The following is a 15227-nucleotide window of genomic DNA, read 5'->3' as shown; positions in this document are numbered from 1 at the left end:
TATTGTTTAATGCATTAATTTCAAGAAATAAATTCCTTTTATCTTAAAATCTGGACTTGAAAAACCAGATGTATTTTATAATTAGGGAGAAAACTAGAGAAATGGATTAGTCTTCTCATTCTAATATAAATGGTATATCTTTGGCTCGATTGAAAAAATATATATTTAATATTGAAATGTAATAAAAACAAGTCAAGAATATCTTTCCGAACATAAAAACAAAAGAGTGTGTGTATGTTATGTATTTGAAGTTTTTGTATATAATACTATAGCCACACAATCCACAGGGATAAGATTTATAATTATTCCGAGTTTATTAATATTGATAATATATGTATTTAATTTTATATATATATATATATAGTGATGACACCATGTAAATAGGGTCCTAAATGATTCTAAATTATGACGAGATAAGTACAATTATAAATTTGAAAAGATCTTACGCGAAATCACACATGAATGTCGATAAAAATGTTTAACTACTGCAACAATTTTTATTTTTTATTTTTTTAAAATTGGATAATTAGTAACCAAAATATAATTAAATGCAAATAGACTAAGTGCTAAACAATAAAATAAAATAATATTCAAATCCAAGAATGTTCCAAAAAGAAATAAAATAATATTCAAATATCAAAACATAGAACCTGCATAAGATATGTAGATAAAATCATGGAAATGGCCAAGGTGTAGTATAAATAGGACCTCTATGGTTGCCCAAAGGCACATAACAAACAACAATATTCTACGTAGTACGTAGTTCATAGAATTATCTACGAGGATGTTGAAAAGAATGGGGGCTTGGATGTTGCTAGCATTATTCACTTTGGTTGGCGAATGGTATGGTCGTTGTTATGGGTGTTTGGAGGAAGAGAGAATTGGTCTCTTCGAGATCCAATCTTCGATCGACCCAGATGGCGTTTTCTTGGGAGATTGGAGATTGGAGAATGGTAATTGTTGCGAGTGGGATGGGATCGAGTGTGATAACACTACAAGGCGAGTGATCCAGCTCTCTCTTAGAGGTGCAAGGGATTTCAGCTTGGGCGACTGGGTTCTCAACGCATCTTTGTTTCTGCCTCTTAAAGAATTGCAAAGTCTTGAATTGGGAGAGACTGGATTGGTTGGTTGCTTGGAGAATGAAGGTTAGTTCAATGTTTGTGCACTTAATTATAATCATAAAATAAATGAAGGTTGGTTGGTTGGTGTTTAATGTCAATTATCTTGCTTTGATGATTCTCTTCCAGGCTTCGAAGTCCTATCATCAAAACTGAGCAATCTTGGCCTGAGTGGCAATCAATTTAATGATAAAAGTATTTTGTCATGCTTGACTGGGCTTTCCACTCTCAAGTCTTTGGATCTATCATATAATGAGTTGACAGCTGGATCAGGAGGTAGCTTCTATGGTAACCTTTTAATTATTTAGCTTCGAAACCTTTTCTTTTCTCCTTCTCATATCGTTTTTTTCTACGCATTTAATTATTTCCTTCTCATATCGTTTTTTTCTACGCGTTTTTTTCTCAAAGTCTTGTCATCAAGGTTGAAAAAACTGGAGAACCTTGATCTACATGGGAATCAATGCAACGATAACATTTTTCCATCTCTAACTGGATTTTCATCTCTCAAGTCTTTGGATCTGTCGTACAATAAGTTGACAGAATCAGGTATAATACACAGTTTCTACCTACCTAAATGCTTCACATGACATTCTCTTAATTATATTGTTTCTTTATCAACAAAAATGAGGTCGACTTTATATCAAGAAAAGAGGCATATATTTTATTCTTATTTTGGCCCTTTTATGCCAAAAGTGTTGTAATATTTAGATTAAATTAGCAATCAGAAGTTCACTTCAAAACTCTCCTATAAATATATATTTTATATTTATCTTTTTAAATAAATATATTTTTATATATGTTTTTTCTGTCTTGAGATACTTAGTCGAACACAACTCTAAGTATTTTTTTAATGAATTTGAGTTTGAATGGGTTTTGAATAACATATATAATAAGAAGCTCTCTCCTAGAATATTATAATTAAGAAAATTGTAATTATTAAAACTTGGATCTTAACATCAATTAAAAAAAAATTATTTTGGACCTTTTTTTAATCAAAATATTATTCTGCGGTGGTGAATGGTGAAATATTTGGACTTTGAGAAATAAAACGTGAAAAAGTTTAGAATTCTTTAATGCCATGGATAAAATAGGGAAAGTACTTGCTAGAAAACAGAGGCAGTTAGGAACAAATTATAATTACTAAATTAGTGACAACTAAGCATCTTACAGAGGCAGTTAGGAACGAATTAAGTTACGAACGGATTTGAACTTACATGGATTATGACTTACTCTTAGAAACAACTCTCTTGCAGGATTTGAGATCATATCATCACATTTGGGGAAACTCGAGAACCTGGACCTGCACTATAATTATATATTCAACGACAACATTTTATCACATCTGCGTGGATTTTCTTCTCTCAAGTCTTTAGATCTATCATTTAATGAGTTCACAGGATCGACGACTGTCAATGGTAAAGTTGTGAATATCTCTGGATTTTTCAGGCAATTTATTGTCTTTATCCAAAAATCATCTCACTATTTTCATCATATCTTTTTTCTTCTTCTTCTTTTCACAGGGACTTTCTTCAATTCTAGCACCCTTGAAGAATTGCATCTAGATCATACTTCTCTCCCAATAAACTTTCTCCAGAACACTGGAGCATTGCCTGCTCTTAAAGTTTTGTCTGCTGGTAAATGTGACCTCCATGGCACCCTACCCGCTCAAGGTAAATTAACAACTCTCCATCCGCCTATAATTACATCATCAATAAAAGATTCTTTCAACATTGTTTTGACTGTTTCGAGATAAATTGTACAGGTTGGTGTGAATTGAAGAATCTAAAGCAGTTAAATCTCGCTAGAAATAATTTTGGAGGTTCACTCCCAGATTGTTTGGGGAACTTGTCATCTCTACAACTATTAGATGTTTCTAAGAACCAGTTTACTGGAAATATTGCCTCTGGTCCTCTTACCAATCTCGTATCCCTTGAATTCCTCTCACTATCAAATAACCTCTTTGAAGTTCCCACTTCAATGAAGCCTTTTATGAACCATTCAAGCCTCAAGTTCTTCTCCAGTGAGAACAACAGACTAGTAACAGAACCTGCTGCCATTGATAATTTGATTCCAAAGTTCCAACTAGTCTTTTTTAGCTCGTCAAAAACAACAGAAGCACTCAATGTAGAAATTCCCGACTTTCTCTATTACCAATACGATTTAAGAACCCTTGATCTCTCCCACAACAACATCACCGGAATGTTTCCATCGTGGTTGCTTAAGAACAATACACGATTGGAGCAACTATATATGAGCAAGAACTCCTTTGTTGGGGCTTTGCGGTTGCAAGATCACCCCCATCCAAATATGACCGAATTAGATATATCCAACAACAACATGAACGGTCAAATTCCAAAATATATTTGTCTGATCTTTCCAAATCTAAACAGCTTAAGGATGGCTATGAATGGATTCACAGGTTGTATTCATTCTTGTTTAGGAAATATTAGCTCTCTTTCAGTTTTAGATTTATCCAACAATCAATTGTCCACAGTAAAACTAGAACAACTAACAACAATACGGTTTCTCAAGCTGTCAAACAACAATTTGGGTGGGCAAATACCGATCTCGGTGTTCAATTCTTCTACCTTAGAATATCTCTACCTAGGTGGTAACAACTTTTGGGGTCAGATTTCAGATTTTCCATTATATGGGTGGAATACGTGGGCTGTATTGGATTTGAGTAACAATCAATTTTCAGGCATGCTTCCAAGGTGGTCCATCAATTCTACGGGACTTGAAGCTCTTGATTTGTCCAAAAACCATTTTAAGGGTCCGATCACAAGAGACTTTTGTCAGCTTGGCCAGCTTGAATATTTGGACCTTTCTGAGAACAACATCACTGGATACATACCATCTTGTTTCAGTCCACCATTTCTAATCCATATGCATCTATCCAAAAATAGATTGAGCGGTCCATTAACATATGATTTTTATAACAGCTCTTCCCTGGTTACGATGGATCTTCGAGACAACAACTTCACCGGCTCCATTCCAAATTGGATTGGCAATCTTTCATCATTGAGTGTTCTTCTTATGAGGGCTAATAATTTTGATAGTGAGCTCCCTGTTCAATTATGCTTGTTAGAACAATTAAGCATTTTTGATGTTTCACAAAACCAGCTCTCTGGTCCACTACCCTCCTGTTTGGGCAATCTTACTCTCAAGGAAAGTTCCCAGAAAATTTTCGTGGATCTCGGATATGATTTTCCGTTAGGGTCCATAGAAAAAGCTTATTATGAAACAATGGGTCCACCACTAGTGGATAGTATGTACAACTTGGGAAAGGATTTTTGGGTTAACTTTACAGAAGAAGTGATAGAATTTACAACTAAAAATATGTATTATGGTTACAAGGGAAAAGTTCTGAGCTACATGTATGGTATTGATCTCTCCAATAACAACTTCGTAGGAGCAATCCCATCAGAATTTGGAAACTTGAGTAAGATATTGTCATTAAACTTATCACACAACAATCTCACTGGATCTATCCCTACAACATTCTCAAACCTAAAGCAGATTGAGAGTTTGGATCTTTCTTACAACAACTTAAATGGTGTCATCCCTCCACAACTTACTAAAATTACCACACTGGAAGTTTTTAGTGTGGCGCACAATAACTTGTCAGGTAAGACACCCGAGAGAAAAAATCAGTTTGGGACCTTTGATGAAAACTGTTACGAAGGAAATCGTTTCTTGTGTGGACCTCCATTGCAAAACAATTGTAGTGAAGAAGCAGTGCCGTCACAGTCAGTGCCTAATGATGAACAAGGAGATGGTGGTTTCATAGACATGGAATTTTTCTACATCAGTTTCAGTGTATGTTATACAGTTGTGGTGATGACGATTGCAGCAGTTCTCTACATCAATCCATATTGGCGACGCAGGTGGTTGTACTTCATCGAAGACTGCATCGATACATGCTACTATTTTGTGGTGGCTAGTTTTCGCAAGTTTTCCAACTTCAGAAGGTGAAATTGTTACTAGGAAGACGGTCATTCCTAGTTTGCGATGATTGTTTGTCTAGTTATTGGGTTCTTAATTTGTAGTGTACTGTCTCTACATCAAATATATAAGCTGGACTTCTCATTCCTGAACCATTAGGAAGGGAAATGATTTGGATTGGTCATTATCTCGAGTGTGATTACTCTTTCAACTCTCATGATTTGTCTGAAAATAAATTGCCAAAACCACTACTAAGTAGAAACAAAATATTTTATGCATGAGTGACAACACTTACTTCTGCCTTTGTTTCAAGGGCTACCCCACCTCAGTTATTCAATCAAAGCATTGAAATCGGAGCAAGAAGATCCACCTTCTTCAACAGCCTTCCTGGCCGTTTCTCCTAGCTTCTTTGCTCTGCTCCTCCTTTCCTCTGCTTCTTCACCCATCATAATTTGAGTGATTGCCTTCTCTACAGCTTCACTTATAACATGATCTCCATGCACTCTAAGCCATTCCTTAAATCCAACACCAACTCCAGTTTTTAAAACATCAGTCACCAATTTTTCATTATAGAATTGCTCAGCAAATATTGGCCTTATGCCTTCAAGAGTTGAGTTCCATCCTCAATGAGTTACAAATGCACCTATTGCTTCATGATCAAGAATCAAAACTTGGAGTGCCCTTCCTCTGATAATTAGCCCTTTGCCTTCCATTCTTTCCTCAAATCCTTCAGGTAAACAATCTTCCTTGTCTTCTTGACTCTTTTTGTTTCTTCTAACTACCCAGATAAACTGATGCCCAGAAGATTCGAGACCTGCTGCAATCTCCTTAAGCTGAGAGGCAGTGAAGTTCGTCATGCTTCCAAAGCAAATATAAACAACTGAATTTGGTTTCTTTGAGTCGAGCCACTTCAAACACTCATGTTGAGAGCGATTGAGGCTTCTTTTCCTCTTCCTGATTTATCTTCAATGTCTCTATTGCATAGTGAAACCGGGCCTACGTTAATTCACACCCTCTTTAATTGACCCAACAAGACTATATCCTAACCATACAGATTCCTCTTCTACAGATTCATGGATCACTTTATGCAAAGCAGAGGAATGATTTTCTGGAAAAAGAGTGTCGTGGGAACTTACAGTAGATTTTGTTGGAACTCTTGTCTCAGGACAGTAGCATAGCTTCTTGAATCTCTGTTTCTAATCGGAACAGGGCAGCAACGAGAAGCTTGGAGTGGTCGCAGATTGTCTTTCTTTTGCTCATGAGGCTGCCTGTCGAAACACTAAAGATTTCCCCTCATAAAAATCTGCCTTGTCCCCTTCTGTTTCCTCAACATGTCAGGTCATGTTTGATGTTTGATGCCCAGGGAAGGAAAAGGACAAAATTCTATAAGAGATAATTCAACATGACAAGCTCAAATATTTTGGCTTCAATTTGTAGTAAGCTCAAATATTTTTGCTACAATATCATTCTCTCTTCCCCATTTTCTTTTCTTAATATCCCTCGTCCTGCATCATCATGATTGGTTGTGGCATAGAAACCCCAGATAAAGAGGAAAAAGAACCATGCTGCAAGCTTGACATATTGTTCTGCTGCATCATTGGTATAGAACCTTGCACATTCAATGATTGCAACTGGGGATTCAGTTGATTTTCATGGGACTGCAATTGAGGAACTGTAGATTAGTTATTGGCCTCCTAAATCTGCTTGGGTTTAGAAAACTTACAATCTGCTTCTCATAGGAACCCAATTTCTCCTTGAAACTAAGTGTGATGTTGTTTTTAGAGACCTGTAAGAATGTTATCAAGCGCTCCAACATGGTCTTGAATACCTCCAGCTTTTCAAGCTGTTCTGACTTCGGTTGATGCGGAAGAGAGTAAAGCTGGAAACCAATGTTAACATACACGAGAATTAAAAATTGCATTGATCCTTTGTAGCAAAACATTAGTGAAAAAAAATGTTGCTATATTTTTACAATAGTTACTATATAAAGTCTTGCAATGAACTTTAGAAAGTAAGTTAGTAAAGAAAAAATAAGAAGTGTGAAAGCCTTTCTATATCAAGAGAAAAATCCACTAAGGAGTTTTGATATTAACAAATTATAAGGTGGTTATTCCTGTAGATATTTCAAAACTTAATTATTTTAAGAATCAAGGGTTTTCTCTTTATTTTAAAAAATGATGTTGTTATTGGGGGACTTGCTGGTTATGTGAAAAAAATATAGGATTCTTCATGAAATGTTTGTGTTTGGGTGACCTGCTCGAGGTTTGTCATTAGGTGATCTACTTGTTGTGTGACAAATATCTAGTGTTTTTCATGAATAGTTTATGTTTGGATGACATGCCTGTGATATATGATCAAATGATATGCACGTTGTATAAAAAATATATATAATTTTTCATGAATGGTCTGTGTTCAAGTGACTTGATTGGGATTTGAAAAATATCTAAAATTTTTATAAATGGTCTGTGTTCGGGTGACCCGCTTGTGATTTGTGTTAGGATGACCCGTCTGTTGTGTGAAAAATATTTAGGACTTTTCATGAATTATCTATAATCAGATGACCTGCCTGTTGTGTGAAAAATATCTAGGATTTCTCACGAATGATCTATGTTTGAGTGACCTTTATGTGGTATGTTATTGGGTGACTTGCTCGTTGTGTAAAAAATATCTAGAATGTTTCATGAATGGTTTATGATTTGGTGACTTGCCTATTGTGTGAAAAATACAAAAATACACACAATCGTTGATCCATCTAAGGTTCAAGATAAATCCCCTTCGTTAAGGAGGTATCTGCCTTATATATCATGCTAAATTCTAATCATTCTAAGGCCTAAAATTTTTAATGTCATATTTATTTCAATTTGTATCTTTAATACATGAAGATATACTTTATAATGTAATTTTATATCACTAAATATTAAAGTCAACAGTTTATTTCTAATATTTATTCTTGTTAATTTATTTAATTTAATACCAGGAATATGCATTGCATTGTAAACTCCACACCCCGAATATTAATTAAACAAATTAATTTTTAATGGTATTTTTTAAAATTTGACCAAATCTTAATAGATAACCATAAACTGATTATGATACTTATTTTTGTATTTTTTTCCAAGCATGATAAAAATGTAATTTTTTTTATTTGTATAAAATATACATGAAAAACTTATAAAGCATGATAGACAATTGTTTTTTTATAAAAAAAACCAATTCCACATCTCAAAATGTTTTGTTCTCTATTTTGTTATGCAAATAATATAACATTAACATATTGTGATGAGCTTATTAAATAAATTAAGTAAAGTGATTTATGCGCATACATCAAATTTATTTTTTTAATAATTTTTTATTAAAATTGGATCTACACTTATTTATTGGTTGAAATAGAAATTCGCAACGAAACGTGTACATTTATGCTATACTTGATTATTTATAAGGTGGATGCATAGGTGACTCTAGATTTTTGGTTTAGAAGCATAATGTCCATCATTGATGTTTTTTTTTTGGTAGCTTCAGTGGTTGAAGTTCGAAAAATAATAGGTTTTGAAAAATTATTTTTAGTTATTGTTGATTTAATTTAAATTAGTTAAAACTTTATTTGAAAATATTATTTAATAAAAAACATATTAAAAGTGTTTGGTTAAAATTATAATTAAAATTGATATTATAAATTAAAGTTTTTTATAATTTGCATAGCAATCATAATACATTGGAATAATAATAAAAAAAAAGAAAGACATTGATTTTATTAGGATAAATGACCTTAGCATGTGAAGAAAGAATAGCAATTATAATACATTGGAACAAGAACAATAAAAAAGAAAGAATACATTAGAATAAGAAGTATGATTTTGAAACTCGATTCGGCTCGGTGGGTCGATCCGGGACCCAGCCTACCCGGGGCTGGAACCGGGTCGGGTTTAAGAAAAAATAGAGGAAGTCAAAACTCGGGATAACTCGGCTGACCCGGTTAAAAACCCGGTTGCAACCGGTTGACTTGTTTTTTTTACTAAAACGATGTCGTTTTAATTAAAAAAATCAGAATTGACCCGGACAACCCGACAATCTGATCAAAACCCAGAACTCAAGTCTTGGACCGAGTTTAAAAACTCTGATGATAATAATAGAAAAGGAAGACACTAATTTTATTGGGATAAATGACCTGTGAAGAAAGATTGTGTTTTTTTATTAGAGTGAGTTTGCAACTATTGCTTTTTGTTAACATGTCGTTGGACCACAAATTTTAATGGGTTACCCAAACATAAACCTATGTTTTGTGTTTTAAATGTAACCAAATATCAAACATCTTCTAAGTGTTGAGTCCTTGTGGACTGAGATATCAAATATGAATGCAAATTGTTTTCAAAAAACATTTCCTAAACCGAGCTCAATTGTTTTATTTATTTATTTATTTATTATTGCATATCGTTATTAATTATAGAAGGTTAAATTTTATAATTCCTGAAGGCCATCACATCTAATAATGTATTCTTGTCATTTTGGTTTTCTCTTGTGTCCTCATCATTGTATCATTTTGCTTTCTACTTGATAAGTCCCCGTTTGTTTGCAGGAAAGTAGTTTCCTTTTGGAAAGTGAATTCCGGGGAAAGTGAATTCCGGGAAAGTGAATTCCGGGAAAGTATTTTCCGATGTTTGGTAGTGTAATGGAAAATAAGTTGGAAAACACTTTCCAGTGTTTGGTTATGTTATGGAAAATGAGCTGGAAAATAACTTATTAATATTTTATTTTTTCAAGTTTATTAAAATAATGAGGAACAAATCTTACAAATTAAAAAGTTGAATGAGAATGAAATTGAAAAAAAAATATAATTTCATAAATTATCTGAAATAAAATAAATAATAATCAAAATAATAGAGATCAAATCTAAAAAATCAAAAAAAATGAAAGGTGAAGAAATTAAAATAATAATAATTAACATTTTATAAATTATTTCAAATAAAATAAGTAAAAATCAAAAGAATGAGGACCAAATTTGATAGATAAAAAATTTCAATAAAAAAATGATAAGAAAAAAGCAAATAGCAATTATAAAAATAAGGACCAAAATTAATATAAAAATTAAATTTTAAGAGATGAAATTAAAAAATAAATATTCAAAACAAATTATATATAACAATCAAAAGTTTGAGGATTAAATTTGATATAATTAGCAAATAATGACATTTCTAAATTTTTCACAACTTCCGGAAAGTGTTTTCCGCCCAAATTTTTCAGGAAAACACTTTCCTGAAAACCAAGCCAAATTTTCCTTTGACTGGAAAGTGTTTTCCGTTGACCAACTTTTCCAATAGCAAACAAATACAAGAAAGTTTGGAAAGTGGTTTCCCGGAAACCACTTTCCGGAAAACAAACACAGCCAAAAGGGAAAACACTTTCCTAGAAATCAAACCAAATTTTTCTTTGACTGGAAAGTGTTTTCCGTTGACTGAAAAGTGTTTCCGTTGACCAGAAAGTGTTTTCCGTTGACCGGAAAGTGTTTTCCGTTGACCAACTTTCCTAATGGCAAACAAACACAGGAAAGTTTGGAAAGTGGTTTCCCGGAAAATGAATTCCGGGAAACAAACATGAGCTTCCAAGAGAAGGAGAGCCATCCATGCATTTATTCGCGATGTGAGCAAAACCCATATTGGAGAGGAATATGATCCATGGGTTCCTTTATTAGAAATATGTTTCTATTTATTTTTGTTTTCAAGAAAATATTTGGAAATGCAAGCTAACCATGTTTTTTAAAAAAATATTTTTATTTTTATTAAAAATTATATTTTTTTATGTTTTGGATCGTTTTGATGCGCTGATCTTAAAAATAATTTTAAAAAAATAAAAAAATATTATTTTAATATATTTTAAAATAAAAAACACTTTAAAAAATAACCGCAAGTATATTCCAAAATAAACTCTTAGTTAGGGTGCTTTTACCTTAAAAAATAATAAATAATAGAATTACCTCATGAAGAGTTAGCCGCACCCACGAATGATATAAAGACTCCCGTTACTTTAGCTTTATGATAATAAATAATAGCGTATTTTTATGCGGGTCTTATCTAAAAAAAAAAAGAAGAAAGATTATTTCTGTAAATACATACGGTTATCTCCAATTCTTTTACCCATTAATATTTTAGAAGATTTCACATGACCTTTATTATCACTTAGCTTGTACTGATTTCAAGCATGGAGTGACTTCATGCTTAAGGACCCAACCTCCAACAAGGAAACCTCTTTGAACTGTACCTGGTGACGATGTTACAAACCAGAAGAGAACACGCAAGGCCACTGATCATTTAAAAAGGAACCAACCTAGTACTCTTTAAAAATACCATGAAAAGGATCATCTCCTTCCTCGTTAAGCTTCCCAGACGATTCTCCTTTTTGGAAAAAGAAAGTAAATCTCCAGTCGTCGCAAAAAGAAAGATTCCCGAGCCACACTATTTCACATCCCACCTGGCTCACTTTAAATGCTCACCTTCCCCTCTTCATTTGAAGCATAACAAATTAAAAAATAGCAAGCAATTATTTGAAGTTTCTCTCTGTCAGCAAAATGGGTTCAGTGCTTAAGCAGTGTGGCTCGGTGAGTGAAGAAATGCCGAATAGCTCGGAAAACGAAGTGGAATCACTTCCACAGAGCATTGAAGAAAAGCATCAGGAGCTGGTAGTCAGCCATGTTCCCATCGTATCATCATTCAATGAACGTATTCGACCTCTACTTGATGCGGTTGACAAGCTCAGGCATCTCCAGGTCATGAAAGAAGGCATACAACTCCCCACCATTGTTGTTGTTGGTGATCAATCTTCAGGGAAATCTAGTGTTCTTGAATCACTAGCTGGTATCAGCCTCCCTCGTGGCCAGGGCATCTGCACCAGAGTACCTCTCATAATGAGGTTGCAACATCACACAGCTCCAGAACCAGAGCTTTCCTTGGAGTTCAATGGCAAAACAGTACCTACCAGTGAAGCCAAAATCGCCAATGCCATAAGTCTTGCCACTGATGAGATTGCAGGCAATGCTAAGGGCATATCAAACACGCCATTGACTTTGGTAGTGAAAAAGAATGGCGTTCCGGACCTTACAATGGTTGATCTCCCTGGAATCACTAGAGTTCCTGTCCACGGTCAGCCTGAAAACATCTATGAGCAGATAGCGGATATCATTATGGAGTACATAAGGCCTGAAGAGAGTATTATCCTTAATGTTTTGTCTGCAACTGTCGATTTTACCACTTGTGAATCTATTAGGATGTCACAGAAAGTGGATAAGAATGGTGAGAGGACTCTCGCCGTGGTCACCAAAGCAGACAGAGCTCCAGAAGGACTGCTTGAGAAGGTTACGGCCGATGATGTGAATATAGGTCTGGGTTATATCTGTGTGAGAAATCGTATTGGTGATGAATCTTACAAGGAAGCACGCAAGGAAGAAGCTGACTTGTTTGAAAATCATCCTCTTCTGTCCAAGATTGATAAATCCATGGTGGGCATCCCAGTTTTGGCTCAAAAACTGGTTCAAATTCAAGCAACTATTATAGCAAGATGCTTGCCAGAGATAGTGAGGAAGATTAATGAGAAGCTGAATGCCAGTATCTCGGAACTGAACAGGATGCCTAAGACTTTGTCCTCGGTTGGTGAAGCCCTCACAACTTTCATGGGCATTGTTGGATCCGCCAAAGAGTCGCTAAACAAGATCATTGTGAGAGGAGAGTATGATGAGTATCTAGAAGATAAAAATATGCATTGCACTGCCAGATTGGTTGAAATGCTCAACCAATACTCAGGTGAACTTCATAATTGCTCTGCAAATGACCTTACAGGGAACTTTCTGATGGATGAGATTCAGGTTTTGGAGGAAGCCAAAGGGATTGAATTGCCAAATTTCCTTCCCCGCACCACCTTCCTTTCTATCCTGCAGAAAAAGGTTGAGAAGGTATCGCACATACCAGTTGCCTTTGTTGAGAAAGTATGGACTTACATTGAAGGTGTGGTCATATCTGTTTTGATGCATCACTCGGAAAACTACCACCAGCTTCAGCTGTCCACTCGACGAGCAGGCCATAATCTCATAGCAAGAATGAAAGAGCATTCTAGAAATTGGGTCACAGAGATTGTTCAAATGGAGAAACTGACAGATTATACAAGCAATCCTGAATACATGAATGACTGGAACAAGCTCATGGCTCAACAGCATGATTTCACGCGTGATGTCCTGGAAAATGGGTACGTTGCTACATTCAAGATTGAAGGTTTGGGAGTGGTTCCAATTGCAAGTCTCAGGGGGTATGAGCAGCATGTTTTGCTTCAAGCTTTCGACTTGAAAATGAGAATGACTGCTTACTGGAAAATTGTTTTGAGGAGGTTGGTTGATTTTATGGCTCTGCATTTGCAGTTCTGTGCTCGAAATCTTGTGAACAAGGAAATGGAAGAGGAGATCGTCCAGGAGCTTGTCGGTAGACATGATGGTGCGATAGAAAGAATGTTAGAGGAATCTCCAGCGGTAGCTGCTAAGCGTGAGAAGCTGAATGTGAGCATCAAGTTGTTGAGGGAGTCCAACAATGTCCTGGGTAACATCATGGACAAAATTGCTTCAAATATCTAGTTTGAGCACTGTTTATCTATCTATTTATCCATACCTATCTATGCCCGTTTGGCTTTGCTTTTCCTTTTTTGTTTCTAAGATTGATGGCATCAAAGAGTTTGTGTTAATCTATCTTGTTTTCCTTGTGTTCTAATATTAGTACGTAGATGTTTGCTATTATGATTCTGGTTTGCTAAATTCCTAGCAGCTTTCTTTCACTAGATCCGGTGTCCGTGCTATACTCTTTGCCTGATCAAAAATCAATTCAAGCACTTTGAAAGCGTGATCAATGTGTTTCATAGAATTAATTTCTCACTATATTTATTAATAAATATTAAAAAGAATGGTTAACAATAAACAAAGATTGAACGGGATGCCAAGTGATTGAAATAGATTAAGAAATATAATCTCACAACATCATATTTTATTTAATTATGTGTCAATATATTTAAAAGGAAAAAATTAGATCGAAACAAAATAATTTGTTAGCATGGTTCGTTTATGTTTTTTTGTTGTTGTAATTTATCTATAAAAATAAACAAAGATTGAACTCGAATGCTAAGTAATTGATATACATAAAGAAATATAATCTTGCGACATGTCATGCTACTTAACATCTTTATTTAATTATGCATCAATATATTTGAAAAAACAAAAATAAAAAAATTGACTTGAAACAAAATAACTTGTTAGCATAGTTTTTTTGTTTTTTTTTATCTAACATTGTCCTATGCGTGGTCCCTTGCATGACTTGGGTTTCAAATCCAACTGTGTTAGAGTTGGCTCGGTATGGTCCATTTAACCCAGTAGATCCAAATGTAACTTGGTTGCTATGTTCAAAATCAGGGGCAATACAATATGGCATTGTATTTTCGTTGCACTCTATAAATATTTTTTTCTTGATTTTATTTTTTAAAAGTTTGTTGATTCATTTAAAGCTTTTCTATTTATTTAAATTACTTATAACATTACAAGTAACTTAAAGTTCATATTCTTGCCAAGTTTACAAGTTAACAACTTTACCTAGACTTTTAAACAATATTTTTTATAACACATGCAAACTCCCAATACATAACCTTCAATATATTTTTTCTTGTGTAATTTTATCAATGTATCTATAATTTCACATCATTTAAATAAAATAATTCATCCTCTAATTTCTTTTCCCATGGCCGACCCTAAAGCTCCTTTTCTTTCTGTGATTTAACTCAATTTCTTTCATGAAGTTATGTGTGGGAGAATGATGTGAACAACCTGGAAGAAGGGTACAAGGGTAAAAAAGTAAACTACTGTAACCTCCAAACACATACCTCTCAAGTTACCAGCTATTTGTCTAGAATCAAACCAATCAAGCAAATAACTAGAACTATTACCAAAGACGAAGCACCAGAAATACCCTAGAACAACTACCACCTCTATCAATGCCATTGAAATATTTGTATGCTAAACTGTTGAGTATTGGGTATATAGTTCCTCTCCCTGTACCACCAATGCAATCACCATTTCTTGTCTAGTATAAGCCATATCTAACTTGTCAATACCACGCTGGCAATCCTGGCCATGGTATTGAAATTGGCTAC

General features: G+C 34.4%; 2 protein-coding genes and 1 pseudogene across 3 annotated transcripts; 2 read left to right on the top strand and 1 right to left on the bottom strand.

Annotated features, from left to right (window-relative positions):
• Positions 1-611: 611 nt before the first annotated feature.
• Positions 612-5250, top strand: LOC133700880 (cuscuta receptor 1-like). 2 transcript variants are annotated; one of them, XM_062124593.1, is made up of 7 exons: positions 612-1145; positions 1248-1394; positions 1527-1664; positions 2372-2533; positions 2639-2788; positions 2881-3669; positions 3727-5250. In XM_062124593.1, the coding sequence occupies exons 1-7, from the start codon at positions 785-787 to the stop codon at positions 5091-5093; spliced, it is 3114 nt and encodes a 1037-aa protein (XP_061980577.1). In that variant the 5' UTR covers positions 612-784; the 3' UTR covers positions 5094-5250. The 2 variants fall into 2 exon arrangements, with proteins under 2 accessions (XP_061980577.1, XP_061980576.1); XM_062124592.1 differs by having other exon boundaries at positions 2881-5250.
• Positions 4435-6063, bottom strand: LOC133701513 (scopoletin glucosyltransferase-like; annotated as a pseudogene).
• Positions 6064-11555: 5492 nt separating this feature from the next.
• Positions 11556-13827, top strand: LOC133700842 (dynamin-related protein 4C-like). Its single transcript, XM_062124537.1, has one exon. It carries the CDS (start codon positions 11623-11625, stop codon positions 13666-13668), a length of 2046 nt encoding a protein of 681 aa, XP_061980521.1. The 5' UTR covers positions 11556-11622; the 3' UTR covers positions 13669-13827.
• Positions 13828-15227: the final 1400 nt, after the last annotated feature.

The sequence above is a fragment of the Populus nigra genome, chromosome 8 (assembly GCF_951802175.1).
Source record: "Populus nigra chromosome 8, ddPopNigr1.1, whole genome shotgun sequence".
NCBI lineage: Eukaryota > Viridiplantae > Streptophyta > Magnoliopsida > Malpighiales > Salicaceae > Populus > Populus nigra.
This window is presented reverse-complemented; position numbering and strand designations above follow the sequence as displayed.

Bases quoted from the DNA above. Each gene is read 5' to 3' on its own strand.
- LOC133700842 (XM_062124537.1), top strand. From the start codon at position 11,623: ATGGGTTCAGTGCTTAAGCAGTGTGGCTCGGTGAGTGAAGAAATGCCG.
- LOC133700880 (XM_062124592.1), top strand. From the start codon at position 785: ATGTTGAAAAGAATGGGGGCTTGGATGTTGCTAGCATTATTCACTTTG. The intron at 1,665-2,371 runs GTATAATACACA...ACTCTCTTGCAG, and splicing joins CAATAAGTTGACAGAATCAG to GATTTGAGATCATATCATCA. The intron at 2,534-2,638 runs GTAAAGTTGTGA...TTCTTTTCACAG, and splicing joins AGGATCGACGACTGTCAATG to GGACTTTCTTCAATTCTAGC.